This window comes from Bemisia tabaci, chromosome 2 (genome assembly GCF_918797505.1).
Source record: "Bemisia tabaci chromosome 2, PGI_BMITA_v3".
NCBI classification, from domain to species: Eukaryota; Metazoa; Arthropoda; class Insecta; order Hemiptera; family Aleyrodidae; genus Bemisia; species Bemisia tabaci.
The window spans coordinates 77,594,062-77,609,124 of NC_092794.1; the positions used below are offsets into that span (position 1 = coordinate 77,594,062).

Below are 15,063 nucleotides of genomic sequence, written 5' to 3' on the forward strand. Positions count from 1 at the left end.
AATTCCTCATTTCTAAGGAAAAGTTTCAAACCCTTCGAAAATGATCAAATAGATGAATTGTATTACTTGTGTGAAAAGTCTGCTGCTCAGACAGAACCAATGATCATTGGCGAAGAGGATATCAATATCGAGCAAATAATTCCTGCTATGACCTCAGAAACTGATTCTAGTCAGCAACATGAAGATAGTGTGTCAGAATTCGGTTCGACGTCTCCCTCAGATCTTGTGGTAAATGTCAATCCACCAATTGCATCCAATAGTTCTCTCAACTTAGGGGGGTCCAATGAAGCTCCAGTGCAGTCAGATGAAACATGCCAGCATGCAAGTGCTAGTGCATCTGTAGAAATTGAATCGCCAGCGCTATTTCACAGCCCTAAGGACGGCAGTGATGTCACAGTATTATCTACCGATGGCAGTGAATTTCTGGGGTTTAACACAGATCCGGAAGAGACGCCCCGAACCATAAATCAAAACACAGGTCAAATATCCCATGTAGGAGAGCAAACACTGAAGCTGAGGAATGCAGGTAGAGGAATTAAGAAGAAACTAAATAATGATTTTGTGTACGGTAAACTGAAGTAAATTCTTCCTAGCTCGAATGAATTGTTTCCATATTTTCAGTAATGAATCGAGATTAGCTGTGATAAAAGTACTGATCAACAGATTTTAACTATGTGTAGACTGTAAGTATATTTTGTTTTTATTATCAGTGCCTTAAAATATGTACTTGAACTTGATTGTCACCAATAAACTTTCAGACTGTAGAATTAATAGGGAAAGGAATACTTGGTATGTGTAAGAGGCGATTAACGCCAGATACATGTTTTTATGCAGGCGATTAACGCCGAATTCTTTTATACGGTGATTAACACCATTTTCAGGTTTTGTGCAAGCAATTACCGCCACATTTGTGTTTTTTCCCAGGTAATGAGCTTGTATAGCCATACATGATTAAGGCGATTAACGCCAAATGATTACTTTTAAAGGGGCGACTAACGCCAATGATAATATATTATGAAGGCGAATAGTGTCAAGATTTTTATTCTTTTAAGGCGATTAATGTCTAAATTATGTTTATGGTGATTAGCGCCAAGTTACTTTTAACAAGGGCGACTAACGCAAATTAATCATTTCTATTAAGGCGGCTAACGTCTAGATTTTGTTTTACGGCGATTAACGTCTAGATTTTGTTTTACGGCGATTAGCGTCTAGATTTTGTTTTACAGCGATTAACGCAATATCAATTTTTACAAGGGCGACTAACGCCAATAAATCATGTCAGTTAAGGCGATTAATGCCTAAATTTTGTTTGAAGGCGATTATCGCCAATTATTACCCTTACAAGGCGATTATCGCCAATAATTACTCTCACAGGGCGATTAACGCCAATAACTTATTTCTATAAGGGGGAAGGTGTGTGGTTGGCAGCCCTTGTCACCTGTCATGGCGCCTAGAGTCGGCGCCAGCCACTGCTCTCTCCTGATTGGCTGTGAGCATTCATCAGCATTATCCATTTTGGGCCTGGGCCACGCCGGCCGCCCTTTCATACATTTTCCGTTCTTTGTATTTTCCAACAATACACTCATATTTCCATCATCATATTCGTGTAGTTGTTTGTGCTACCACCTCCACATCACACTATTATCATTTATCCAAATGCTGGGTTCTCAAGAAACTTTCAGTGGCTAAGCTTCCTTGTCGGAGACTCCTAATATTCCCGTTATCACTTGATTTCTCAACTGGAGTTAGTGGGGTCTTCAACTTAAACGGTGAACAAACTAGCGTCAAGCCAAATCAAGCTGCCAGGACTACACATAATGAGAGGAATGAGACGTAACAAGATGATTCATGCAGGATGAATAAATTGGCCTGACTAAATTGTGATAAACTGTTGAGATCAAACATCAGACCTTTTGGAAGATTTTGATTATGAAAATAAGAGTAAGCTGTTCGAATAACTCGGAAAGAACAGATAGGAATGAAGTCAAAGATGGGAACGCAAGACACTTCGGTACAGGAGCTCCACATGGATGAACTTTGACGGATATGTGGAGACACAAAAACTAAAAGAGCTGACCCACTGGAAAGACACTACTGAAACTGTACAACTGTATCTTTTACTTATTTAAGCACTGAAAAACAAGAAAATAAAATAGAAAAATTGGCTCAGTCCTAGTTAAGACTGACAAACGGTCACTGCCACACAGATTGACACAAAATATTGGGAAATCCTAAACGGGCAACAGTTCTTCACTAGAATTATGTAAATTTCATATGGACTCAACAATGTCAGAATGAACTAAGTTCTTCTCAAAGATGCTTAAAATTTAAGCCAACAAACTAGTTACATTACCCCAAAAAGCTGGAGAGGACCGAAAGTCTGTGGATGGTATCGATAATTGGATTGCATTTTGCATTAGGGATGGTCGAATATTTGGATATTCGAATCATCAGCACCGAGATAATCGCATCACATTCGAATATTCGCTTTCGAAGTAATCGAAATCGCAAATTCGAATAATTGCATTCGAATATTCGAATAATCGCATTGAAAAGTGTCACAAGTGTCATTTTATCTCTCACAGTTCATAAAAAATCAAAAATTGAAGCAATAATCGAAAATATTCGAATATTCACATCCGAACTATTCAATTGCAAGATTCGATTTCTCAAGTATACTCAATATTCGCATTCGAATTCGGTATTCGTCCATCCCTGTTTTGCATAAAGGAACCAAGAGCATTCAAATGTTGCTAAGATTGTGCAACTTTTTTTACCTTGCAAATAGAAACTGATCATCTAAGTAAACAAGTTTTATCGATACTCTCATTAAACAATAAATTTAAGACAAAAATTACCTTTGTAAATTTAATTCCCTTCATGATTTCTGCAATTTTTTTTGCAGAGAATTTAAGTTGCCCGATCTGAGCAACATTGGAATGCTTTTGGTTCCTTTTTGCAAAATTCAATCCAAATAGCAATCCACCTTATCTAGAAGTGTGATTAGTGCAGAAATAATTAGTAATCCAAATGAGAATTATTGGTGGTATTAAAGTAAAAAAAAATGTCCATCCAATATTAGTAGGAAACAGGGGCAATGAATGATCAGAATGAATCTCGCGATCGCCCAACAGTTTGACAAAGTGGCAAATTATATGAATTATCCTCTCACCATCCATCAGTATATCATTTAGCTGATTTTGACGGGAGTATGCGATTTATCTGCCCCCCTGATTTGTCCCTTACTTGTGAGATACCTACCTTGGAAGATCATCAGCCCAACCATATTTGAAAGGCTTACAACTAAAAATGCCATCAATGAGACTTTTAGAGTGCTCTGCTTTCATTGCATGATACAAGCATTAGGTGTGAAGCAGAGCTATATAATCGCTGGGAGCATAAATAACTTTACTCAAACAAAGTCTGCCCATAATTAAGAATAGAACCTAAACTGCAGCCTGATTGTTGACATTTTTTGTTGGTCCGGATGACATAGATGACATAGGTTAAAAGGCAGAGCGCAATTTGTCAGCTATGTCTTATTGCTGCTTTGTCGTGCCTTTGTCAGGTGGAATGGATGACATACTGTCGGAAACTTAAGAGGTGCCATTAGCTAGTCATGCGTTCAACCCGACAAAGTAGCGGTAAGACATAGCCGACCAATCACGCTCTGCCTTTTAACCTTTGTCATCTATGTCGTCCCGACAAACAAAAAATTTCAACAATCAGGCTGCTGGCAGTTGAACAGAGTGGTGTTAACAAGACTCTCAGAAAGTGTTATGTTTGAAGAATTTTGAAAGCCTGGAAATTTACTTTAGAACGGGTACCTAAACCTTGTTTAAGAAATACAATGCTCCGTGTTTACAGTACTATTCCAGGAAGTGGAAGTATTCAACATACTTGTCCCAGTTATGATCCCACTTGGAGGATGAAGTCAGTTCCGCAGTGGAGATGCTTTCTTTGGGTATTTTAATGAGGTAGTAGTAAGTAACAGCAGCACCGCAACATGCTGTGATCCCATGTGTGGCTACCTTCAGAATACGTAGTCTGAAAGTCTTCGAGGTCATTTTTCACTTTTCCAGCAATGTGAAAACTTCCGCGGTAAAGAGGAGTCAAGCATGAAAACGTCGTAAGAAAAATCACTTTCAAACAATATCTGGAATCTCGGTGCTGAAATTGAACGGCGGCGGGCGGAAGGGCGGACCGTAAGTCGTAAACAATAGAGTCCCTTTATACCCAGAGTAACGACAACTCGATTATCAGCTGACTGGCAGCCGGCCTTGGCTGGCCATGGAGGCCGAAACTAGTGCACCCAAACGAACGATATTGAGGGATAAGGATCAGGAATCCTGCGATGTCTGTCACACAATAACAACAACAGCAACAAAGTGATCAATTAAAAAGAATATGAGATTGGTTTGTGAATAATTTCTTAATCTATTTTCATTTTGGACCTATGGAAATAAAAATTTACTCTTGATAAACCACAATTAGGTAATATTTTCATTATTCTTGTTCACATTCGAGGTACCGCCATCTTGGTGCACTTAGAGTACCTGTATAGGGAGAGTAGCGACAGATCTGAAACTCCGAAAGTCCATCAGGCCTTCACCGATGCCTCCGCGAATAAAGTTAGGGCCCAATAGGGCAGCCAACCTATGAATTTCGAATGTCCAGAGCGATTTACAAATACAATTGTTACGAACCGTCGTTTAGAAAGCATGTATTTGGTTTACTTTTTGCATAAATTTACTTATTTTTGCGAAAGAACGCTCATTTATGTACATTCTTAGCCATCTTGGTTAGAATTGAAATCTGTAGGCTGGCAGTGAAATTTTGTGTGTTAGAAGTTGCTCAGAAGGGTGGCTGCACTTTTGGGCCCTAAGCCCTCCATGAACCGATCTGTCGCTACTCTCCCTATACAGGTACTCTAGGTGCACTAGTTTCGCATAGAGAAAAAAAAGGAGGTGTTTGCATTTCGGGCATCTTGGAGTATTTTGATGACTTGATGACGTAGGTGGGTACAGCTGGGTACAGGGACGTCCCCTTCACACTGTACCCACCTACGTCATCAAGTCATCAAAAAATTCCAAGATGCCCGAAATGCAAACACCTCCTTTTTTTTCTCTATGCTAGTTTCGGCCTCCATGAGCGAGAACCAATCAGAATTGGATTTTTTTTTAGGCCACTTTCAGCCCAATCCTGGCCCAACCAAAAGTGAGTTGTCGTAACTCTGGGTATAAAGGAGTGAACAGATTGGCCCAGATATTCCGGACCACATTTCACCAAAAACTGCTGTTTGTCAAACCGCCGTCAACACCTACCAAGCGGCGAGTAGGCCTTCGGCCATGCTCGGCAATCTTCGTAGCCAATCAGGTTGCCGCTCGCCGCCAGTAATCTCGAAGAAGGTTCGACTCCTACACCACCTTAAGTCGTCTTTTTTTATGTCGTCGGTCGCTTACCGATGGCATCGCTGTGATTGCGACTGATGGTTACGCCCATTTTTCTCTATCCAATCACAGACAACTTGACTTTGTTATGACGACAGAGGACGACGCGATCACGGGATTACGCTACTAAAAAATTGTTAGAGGTTAGGTTTCACTGATGGTGCTCCATGGAGACACTCCGGACTCGGGTTACGAGTGATTGCGGCTGATGGCGTCAAAGCGTCACGTGACTGATGGTCTAGCTCAGTTTGACAAACTAAGCTCCGCCCATTTCTGATGGCATCAACGAAACAAAACACGAATGATTGCGCAGTGACGGCGCAAGGCGGATAAAGAATGGTGGTCGCATTTCGTACCCTCTGGACGTCACACGGTATCGGGTACATCGGGTACATGGGCTGGCCGAGGCCGGGGGGGGCCGACTCAACCTCGGATTGCACGTCATAACCTGTACCCTCCTGACGTCACAACGCTTCAAGATGGCAGCCAAAATCGTAATGCGACCACCATTCTTTATCCGCCTTGGTGACGGCGACTGATGGCATAAAAAAAGACGACTTTACACTTTTCGAATTTTGGATTTTGGCATTCGGCCTGATTCTCTTTTCCTCTTTTCCGTAATTAATAACAATAAAAAATTCATTTAATCATTACTTCGCGGCACCTTGTCCAATTTGTGCCTAGCGCCTCTACAACTTTGCAAATTTGGACGTTACCTTTTGAACATTTCATCCCTTCCCTTTGAAATTACTTTGAATAAGTACACTTCACATATCACACGGGACTTTTATCTGCATATTTACTTGGCTTTATTCGCAAAGGATCTTTTAAGAAGTAAATTCTTTCGATAACTTATTGGGGATGGTCAAGTCACCAATTAGAGCCCATCATTCCATGCCATTATTATTACAGGACTAGGTTTCTTACCTATAATTTGATGGGCACCGTGAGAATAATAGATAACCGTATTTGATCCGTGCCTTAAAAAATGAACTGCTGGTGGCAGAACCATCTTGGTGATGTTCATTAGGAATTTTAGACTTTATTCTATTTTTTCAGCAGATGAACCTTACATGGTAACTTGTAAAGTTTTGCCTCATTTTCCTTGAGTTCTACTTAGTTTAATGCCAAAAAACAAGAAAATTCATGGAGAAACGTGCCTTAAAGGTGATAGTTCCCCCTCATACTTACTATCAGAGTTCCAACGGAAAAAATCTTGTTGTCATAGGTAAATACGGTTTCCATTGCTTCTTCAGCTGTTAATAGACAACTATGCGGGTTTGCTGGAGAATTTGGTGACTGCTAGGATTGTTAATTAGTATCTCCGAAGCCTGGTTGTTATAGCTAAACTTAAAGCATTGGCTTCAACGCATCGCAAAACCAGAACCTTGGAGAGACCAGCGAACATCCATGAGAAAGTGAGTGAGGAGCAAGGTACCTAGCATTGTACATCCGTCTGGTTCTCACAACTACCGTTCCCAGGGATTTAGGATTCAGATTCGCACATCAACTAGTAAGCTTTTCTCCCAATCATCTTGATATAGAGGCAGCTATGCAAGGCGCAGCCAGGTAGTCCAATGCTCAAGCCACTTAATCAACACAAATATTATCCTAACTTACAACAAAATGACTTGTTTCTTCTCTAACAATGGAACCGGAAAATGTTACTTTGAATGCGCGAGAAACTTCTTTGGTCGAGATGAAGAAACGTAAATGAAGAAATGAGTCCGGAACATCTCGACCAGGTACAGGCCGCTTTGTTTACATTAGGAGTCTGGAGTATCTCGCCGCAATTTCACTTGAAATCACCATGAACAGATCAACGGGGTAACTGATATTTGATTTTACGAAAGGGATAAATGTTAGACGCGGACGAAAGTTCTTTTGTCGAGGTGAAGAAACGCTAACGCTGAGAAATTGAGTCTGAAACATCTCGAGGAAGTCCGCTCTGGGTACGCTTTGTTTATGTCCGGACTATGTCGCCGTTCGTTTGTTTACATTAGGAGCGAGTTTGACACCGATGACAGACTTTGGTTTTTGATGAAAATTTGGTCTGGAATATCTGGGCCAAACGCAAAAACCGGTATAAAGGGACTCTAGTAAACAATAAACATAGAGTACATAGACATGGACCAATAGAATAAATAAGGACTCCCAACTCCCTATGCTACCCTGTGTTAAAAACCGTTAACGCGCGCTCGCAGCGAACCTGGCAGAGGGTGCGGTGAACTAACGCCGCAGCGGTCCACGATCGTACCTCTATAGTATGTTATTCCATGCAATGTTCTTTGTTTATCTATGATTTATTTATTTGTGTAGATACTTTAATACATTTTACTTTCGCAAACTAATGAAATTGTATAGATACATACCTTCGGCAGAGGTCAATGCGAAAGACTTTGATATTAAGTATCTTATCAAAACACGAGCAAAGATGATTCAGTCAACTTCTGACGCAGAATCAAAGAGACTTGCTAATAATCAAATTAAAGGTAATGCTTGAAGTCAAGTATCTTTGATTTTGTGACACTCAGTTGATTTTTATCAGTACAACACTATTTCTCACTAAAAAGATTTCACTTAACAGAGAGGCGCCTTCGGCTAAAAGTACAATCCTGATTCCTGCTGCACACTACATACACACTTCCTTTGGCTTTCTCAACAGCAGTTGCTGCTGAGTAAAACGGTTAGAAATAACACTTCACATTAATACCAGTTTATGTACACGAAGACTGACGAAGATTGAAATGAAAATGGGAAACTTTTCACACTAAACTCTTCAAAACTGCAGGGCGACCAAGAGGATACGAGGATCTAGAAACTTCTATGAGTAGAGTCCCTTTATACCCAGAGTTACGACAACTCACTTTTGGTTGGGCCAGGATTGGGCTGAAAGTGGCCTAAAAAAAAATCCAATTCTGATTGGTCCTCGCTCATGGAGGCCGAAACTAGTGCACCAAGATGGCGGTACCTCGAATGTGAACAAGAATAATGAAAATATTACCTAATTGTGGTTTATCAAGAGTAAATTGTTATTTCCATCGGTCTAAAATGAAAATAGATTAAGAAATTACTCACAAACCAATCTAATTTTCGTTTTAATTGATCAATTTGTTGATGTTGTTGTTTTTGTGTGACAGACATCGCAGGATTCCTGATCCTTATCCCTCAATATCGTTCGTTTGAGTGCACTAGTTTCGGCCTCCATGGCCAGCCAAGGTCGGCTGCCAGTCAGCTGATAATCGAGTTGTCGTTACTCTGGGTATAAAGGGACTCTATCTATGAGCACTACTGAAGTACTGAGTGATAAGCCTAAATAGGTGGTGCATGGAAATATAAACAGGAAGACCCAATCATCGGTTTAGTTCACTACACCCTCTGCCAGGGAGCGCTGATGTCAGCGCTAACCGGAGTTGGGGGTCCTTATTTATTCTCTTGGTCCCACAGATTAGTCCAGATCGCTAACATCCAATCTAGCCAATGCTTCAGAAGAAGCGAATTTTCGCGTTTATCCGATCGATTCGTCTTGAATCCTGTTGAATCCGATGTGACTGATGTCATCAGTGCTATGATGCAACACCCATCGCAGATCCGTCGCCGTGAAAAGACGACGAAGTGATCGATCCAACGGAAACGAGCGGGAAATAATGTAAACATGACCTAAATGAGGTTAGGTGATAAGACTGAATGGTTGTTTCTTTAAATTTACGTTCTCTTTTATGTCCCAATTAATAATGAAATTTTATGGCGAACAAATCTGTAGGAAGAATATGCTTTGAAGGATATGGCCAGTGTGAATAATTCAGTTCATCTAAACGAGGCTATCTCCTGATTTTAACAATTTCTATAGCAATGAAAACCACTACCTCCAATTTAAATACTAGGGAACGGCATGGAGATCGAGCTTCAAGGAATGGGTTCAGCTTTTTTACCCGCTTCATAGTTTGTCTCTTCATTTTAATTATAATTCGGAAGAAGAATGAAAATTACTTACCATCATTTTTTGCCATGGTCCATTCAATCTTGCGGTAACTTACGGTTGAAACGTGAAATGGATAACGATCATGAAAACTCTAGAATATTTTGAAATTCCGATGAAGGATGAGTTATGAGCAAAACAATGGCATCGGATTCGCGCAAACCCCCAGTGTTCTGCGGGGTTCAGTCTGGATCCCAACGATGATCCCGGTGAGCACCAACCATCTGTTTGGTGAGCCCCGAAAACGCGGATCGGGCTCACGAGAAAATACGAATTCACCGGATCGGATTCATGCGCTCTACCCGATCCGCCGCGAAAATTCGCTTAAGCGTGAGTAATTTTGCTACAGGTTAGGCAACTTTAGAAAATTGATGGCACTACCAGTAGTGAAAGAACTTGACCGGATCGAGAGAAATTTCCTATTGAATCTGATTATAAAGCTTGAAAAAAGTATAAATAGTAATGTGTAATAATGGTTTTTGATCAAATAAGATTTTATCAAGTACTGTTATGCTAAGTATTCTGTTTCAATATTCTTACAACAGTTGGTAGCAATTAACTGCTCTCATGGGGGCCTGGCGGGAATTCAAAACTAGGAACCAAAAGTCTCATTTTGGCAGGATTTTGCTTTAATTTTCGGTTTCTAAGGCTTTAAACTTCAAAAATATGATATATTATAATCTGCAAATTTCTTCAATAATGTCATCTACTCAGTATACTGATGAACTCTGATTTGTTTATTTCCACCGATAAAGCACAAAAACATAGCCCGATTATACAAATAAAGAAGGAGAATTAATTAAAATACGGGTAAACAAGGCTAAAAATTATTGAAACACTTAAAGGTAAGACGTTTCGAGCTGCTTCCAGCTCATTTTCAGCTGCAAAAACACATAAAAACAAGTAAAAAATTGAGTGGCGACCTGACCCCAGCCGTTATTATGAGTGGTTACGTGATAACGGCTGAGGTCAGGTCGCCACTCAATTTTTTACTTGTTTTTATGTGTTTTTGCAGCTGAAAATGAGCTGGAAGCAGCTCGAAACGTCTTACCTTTAAGTGTTTCAATAATTTTTAGCCTTGTTTACTCGTATTTTAATTAATTCTCCTTCTTTATTTATTTCCACCTTAATTATTTAATCTAGAAATATTGAACTACATAAATTCTACTGAGAAACTAATTCTTGAATTCTTCGGAACGTTTCATCCCACAAAAATCTGAAAAAGAAGTATTCTCCCGCCGAAAATCTGCTGAAAATAGCCAAAATTTCAGTTTTGGTTCCTAGTTTTAAATGCCCATGGATTTTCCCGCCAATGACGCTCACAAAGCTACTCACGCTCTTCCGCCGATGTTAGCGATCTGGACTAATCTGTGCTTGGTCCATGACATAGAGTCGTAATGTAACTGGGAGAGCTGGCGCCACTTTTAAGCATTTTCCATGTCCCGAATTCCGAGACTCTAGAGTCCCTTTATACCCAGAGTTAAGACAACTCACTTTTGGTTCGGCTGAAAGTGGCCTAAAAAAAAATCCAATTCTGATTGGTTCTCGCTCATGGAGGCCGAAACGAGTGCACCAAGATGGCGGTACCTCGAATGTGAACAAGAATAATGAAAATATCACCTAATTGTGGTTTATCAAGAGTAAATTGTCATTTCCATCGGTCCAAAATGAAAAGAGAATAAGAAATTATTCACAAACCAATCTCATTTTCTTTTTAATTGATCAATTTGTTGATGTTGTTGTTTTTGTATGACAGACATCGCAGGATTCCTGATCCTTATCCCTCAATATCGTTCGTTTGGGTGCACTCGTTTCGGCCTCCATGGCCAGCTAAGGCCGGCTGCCAGTCAGCTGATAATCGAGTTGTCTTAACTCTGGGTATAAAGGGACTCTACGAGACTCCTGTGTGACGCCGGGTCACTTTTTCGATACATAATCGATTGTTTGCGATACACGGGTACCCGGCCATCCGATGACAACAACAACAACAACAACAACAAAGGAGATAGGGATTACCATGTACTCCACACCGCCATTTTGGATCGAAAATGTATCGAAAAAGCGACCCGAACTCGGCGCACACCCAGAGATGGAAAATTTCATGAAATTTATTCGAGTGAAATTTCACGCGTGAAATTTCATGAAATTTCATGAAATTTCACGAAATTTCATGAAATTTATTGAAACTTTTGAGGATACATTCAAGAGGCCAAGATACGCCTAGAAACGGTGATTCTCGATATTGAGATTTTTCAGCCCCCCCTGACCTAACCTAACCTCACCACCCACTCTTCCAGCAGCTCAGTTTTTTATCACGAAGATTTCGGTGTCATGTCAGATGTCACTTATGTAAGTCATGGGTCCTTAATTTTCGTAAGTAATGCATCATTGACACTTGAGTGCCTCCGCTCCACCACAAGAACAATTTCCTCCACGCATCGGCATGAAAATACTAGTTTTTTTATGAGGGGGGGGGGGGACTTTTATTTGAGAAACGTTGGAGAAATTGATGCTAAAAATTGTAATGCTAAAAAACGGCACTTTTAGTGGTATATTTCTGAACCAACTTAATGTCCTACATCTTTAACAATTATACTATAAAGATTATTCTCAGCAGTGCCAAACTGCCAACATATATATTTTAGAGTCGGAAATCTCAGTTTCAAAAATGGATAAGTACTAAAGTAAAACGTTTCTAAAAGGGTGTGATGTTCTTATAATCTTGTCCACGGCCACGCGATTTGCTGGGTACATGTCTGTTTACATTTGGTTTGGAGGTTAGGTTAGGGCTAACTTTCTCTAAAACCCCCCTTGTGCCCCCTCCTTTGGGTGTAGCATCTCATTAGTGGGCCATATTCTGCTGCATCAGCAGGAGGATCATCTGAACCGTTTCCGAGGCTTAGTAACAATATTTCTTTGAAAAATCAACAAATTTCAATTTTTTTGAAATTTATTCGGGCCTTGTGAAATTTCATGAAATTTCACGTGAAATTTCATGAAATTTCAACACGTGAAATTTCACTTTCCATCTCTGCGCACACCGGCCTCGGAATTCGTCGAGCAGAACATGGCGCCAGCTCTCCCAGTTACATTACGACTCTATGTACCGTGTCTATGTCTCTCTCTCTGTCGTAAACCGTTTACCGTAGAGGTGTTGCAATACCATCTACCCATACCTGGTCATGGGTTTGAGGTTAAATGTTCGTAACTCCCGAAAACACACGGGATCGTATAGCAGAGGACTTGTAAAAGTTGATTTTTTTACTTGAGAAAGTGATTTATTCCGGGCGTGGAATTTGTAGTTGAATATTTTGGCAAGTTTTATCGAAAGAAACAAATTTGTTCGGCAGAATCACATTTTAAATAAAGGAAAAAATTATTGAATGTATGTCACTATACGGAATAAGGGCAGACCAAAGACATAAAGACGGAGCGCTCGTATCTAAAAGCACGGGGAAAAAGTGAAGCTAGGTTCGGCGCTGCGCGCTTGTGTGAGTGTGTAAATGAGCGCGGGAATCCATGGCGGCAAACGGAAATTTGATTTGAACTTGTCCTCTTGATTTTTGCACATTTCTTCTTTGAAACGTATTTTAAATTCCTAAAACGACTATACTAAGAAAGTTCGGTCTGCGTCCTAATATAATACACCTACTTTTGCTCGGTAACAGGCAGTAATCTCACATAAAGTTAGTTTTTCTTCTGCTCATGGTGGTTCTGCAGGTTCAAACAGGCTAGAGTCCCTTTATACCCAGAGTAACGACAACTCGATTATCAGCTGACTGGCAGCCGACCTTGGCTGGCCATGGAGGCCGAAACTAGTGCACTCAAACGAACGATATTGGGGGATAAGGATCAGGAATCCTGCGATGTCTGTCACACAGAAACAACAACATCAACAAATTGATCAATTTAAAAGAAAATGAGATTGGTTTGTGAATAATTTCTTAATCTATTTTCATTTTGGACCGATGGCAATAACAATTTACTCTTGATAAACCACAATTAGGTAATATTTTCATTATTCTTGTTCACATACGAGGTACCGCCATCTTGGTGCACTAGTTTCGGCCTCCATGAGTGAGAACCAATCAGAATTGGATTTTCTTTTAGGCCACTTTCAGCCCAATCCTGGCCCAACCAAAAGTGAGTTGTCGTAACTCTGGGTATAAAGGGACTCTAAAACAGGCCGTTACAGTTCTAGATCAACGTTACTCCCAAATGAAATTAATCGGTCGACGACGGACTGAAACTAACCTGAAGTTAAAAAAATATGAGTGTGTACCTGAATTTGGGCAAAAATCAACCTAAAATACTTTGTTTCCGCAATTTTATTTATTAGTTCCCGCCCTACATTTGAATTCAAACTTGTCCCGATTTCGCCGCCAATCCTCTAGCCAATAGTAGAGGTGATTGAGAAGGAGCTCTTGAAGCTTCATTTTTTGCTTTTAGTGCTCCGTCTTTATGTCTTTGGGGCAGACTAGAGTACCTGTATAGGGAGAGTAGCAGAGACAAGAGACCCTCCACTGGCCTCCTAGCGACAGGTGGAAGCTTTTACTTTCGGGGTTTCAACAATTCCTTATGGACAATTATGAGCGAGCAACAGTCATCACCCTATTTTCGGCTGTTGACTTACCTACATGGTCGATGATGAGCTTCGGATGACGTCATAAGCCAAACAACTTTCCCAAACGTCGGCCATTTTCGGCTTGTTTGCGAAACGAAACTGCCAACACGTTGTTGAACATCAACCATGTAGGTAAGTCAACAGTAGAATGCTGAAGTCCCGAAAGTAAAAGCTTCCACCATGGCCAAGTTACTAGTGGAGGGTCTCTTGTCTCTGGAGAGTAGCGACAGATCGGTTCATGGAGGGCTTAGGGCCCAAAAGTGCAGCCACCCTTCTGAGCAACTTCTAACACACAAAATTTCACTGCCAGCCTACAGATTTCAATTCTAACCAAGATGGCTAAGAATGTACATAAATGAGCGTTCTTTCGCAAAAATAAGTAAATTTATGCAAAAAGTAAACCAAATACATGCTTTCTGAACGACGGTTCGTAACAATTGTATTTGTAAATCGCTCTGGACATTCGAAATTCATAGGTTGGCTGCCCTTATGGGCCCTAACTTTATTCGCGGAGGCATCGGTGAAGGCCCACAGATTAGTCCAGATCGCTAACATCCAATCTAGCCAATGCTTCAGAAGCGTGAGTAATTTTGCTACAGGTTAGGCAGCTTTAGAAAATTGATGGCACTACCAGTAGTGAAAGGACTTGACCGGATGGAGAGAAATTTCCTCTTGATTCTGATTATAAAGCTTTAATAAAGTATAGATAGTAATGTATAATAATGGTTTTTGATCAAATAAGATTTTATCAAGTACTGTTATGCTAAGTATTCTGTTTCAATATTCTTACAACAGTTGGTAGCAATTAACTGCTCTCATGGGGGCCTGGCGGGAATTCAAAACTAGGAGCCAAAAGTCTCATTTTGGCAGGATTTTGCTTTAATTTTCGGTTTCTAAGGCTTTAAACTTCAAAAATATGATATATTATAATCTGCAAATTTTTTCAATAATGTTATCTACTCAGTATACTGATGAACTCTGATTTGTTTATTTCCACCGATAAAGCACAA

At 40.3% G+C, this 15,063-nt stretch overlaps 2 protein-coding genes across 5 annotated transcripts in view; one reads left to right on the top strand and one right to left on the bottom strand.

The window, feature by feature from the left end:
• Pgam5 (Phosphoglycerate mutase 5) overlaps positions 1-4,242 on the bottom strand; it is a 29,168-nt gene extending 24,926 nt beyond the window's left edge. For all 4 annotated transcript variants that reach the window (XM_019052755.2, XM_019052754.2, XM_072296326.1 and 1 more), the window contains exon 1: positions 3,901-4,242. In XM_019052755.2, coding sequence (XP_018908300.1) covers positions 3,901-4,067 — 167 coding nt within the window. In that variant the 5' untranslated portion in view covers positions 4,068-4,242. The remainder of the gene's footprint in view (positions 1-3,900) is intronic.
• Positions 1-15,063, top strand: part of LOC140223884 (uncharacterized) — a 526,084-nt gene that overhangs the window by 145,877 nt on the left and 365,144 nt on the right. The window lies entirely within an intron of this gene.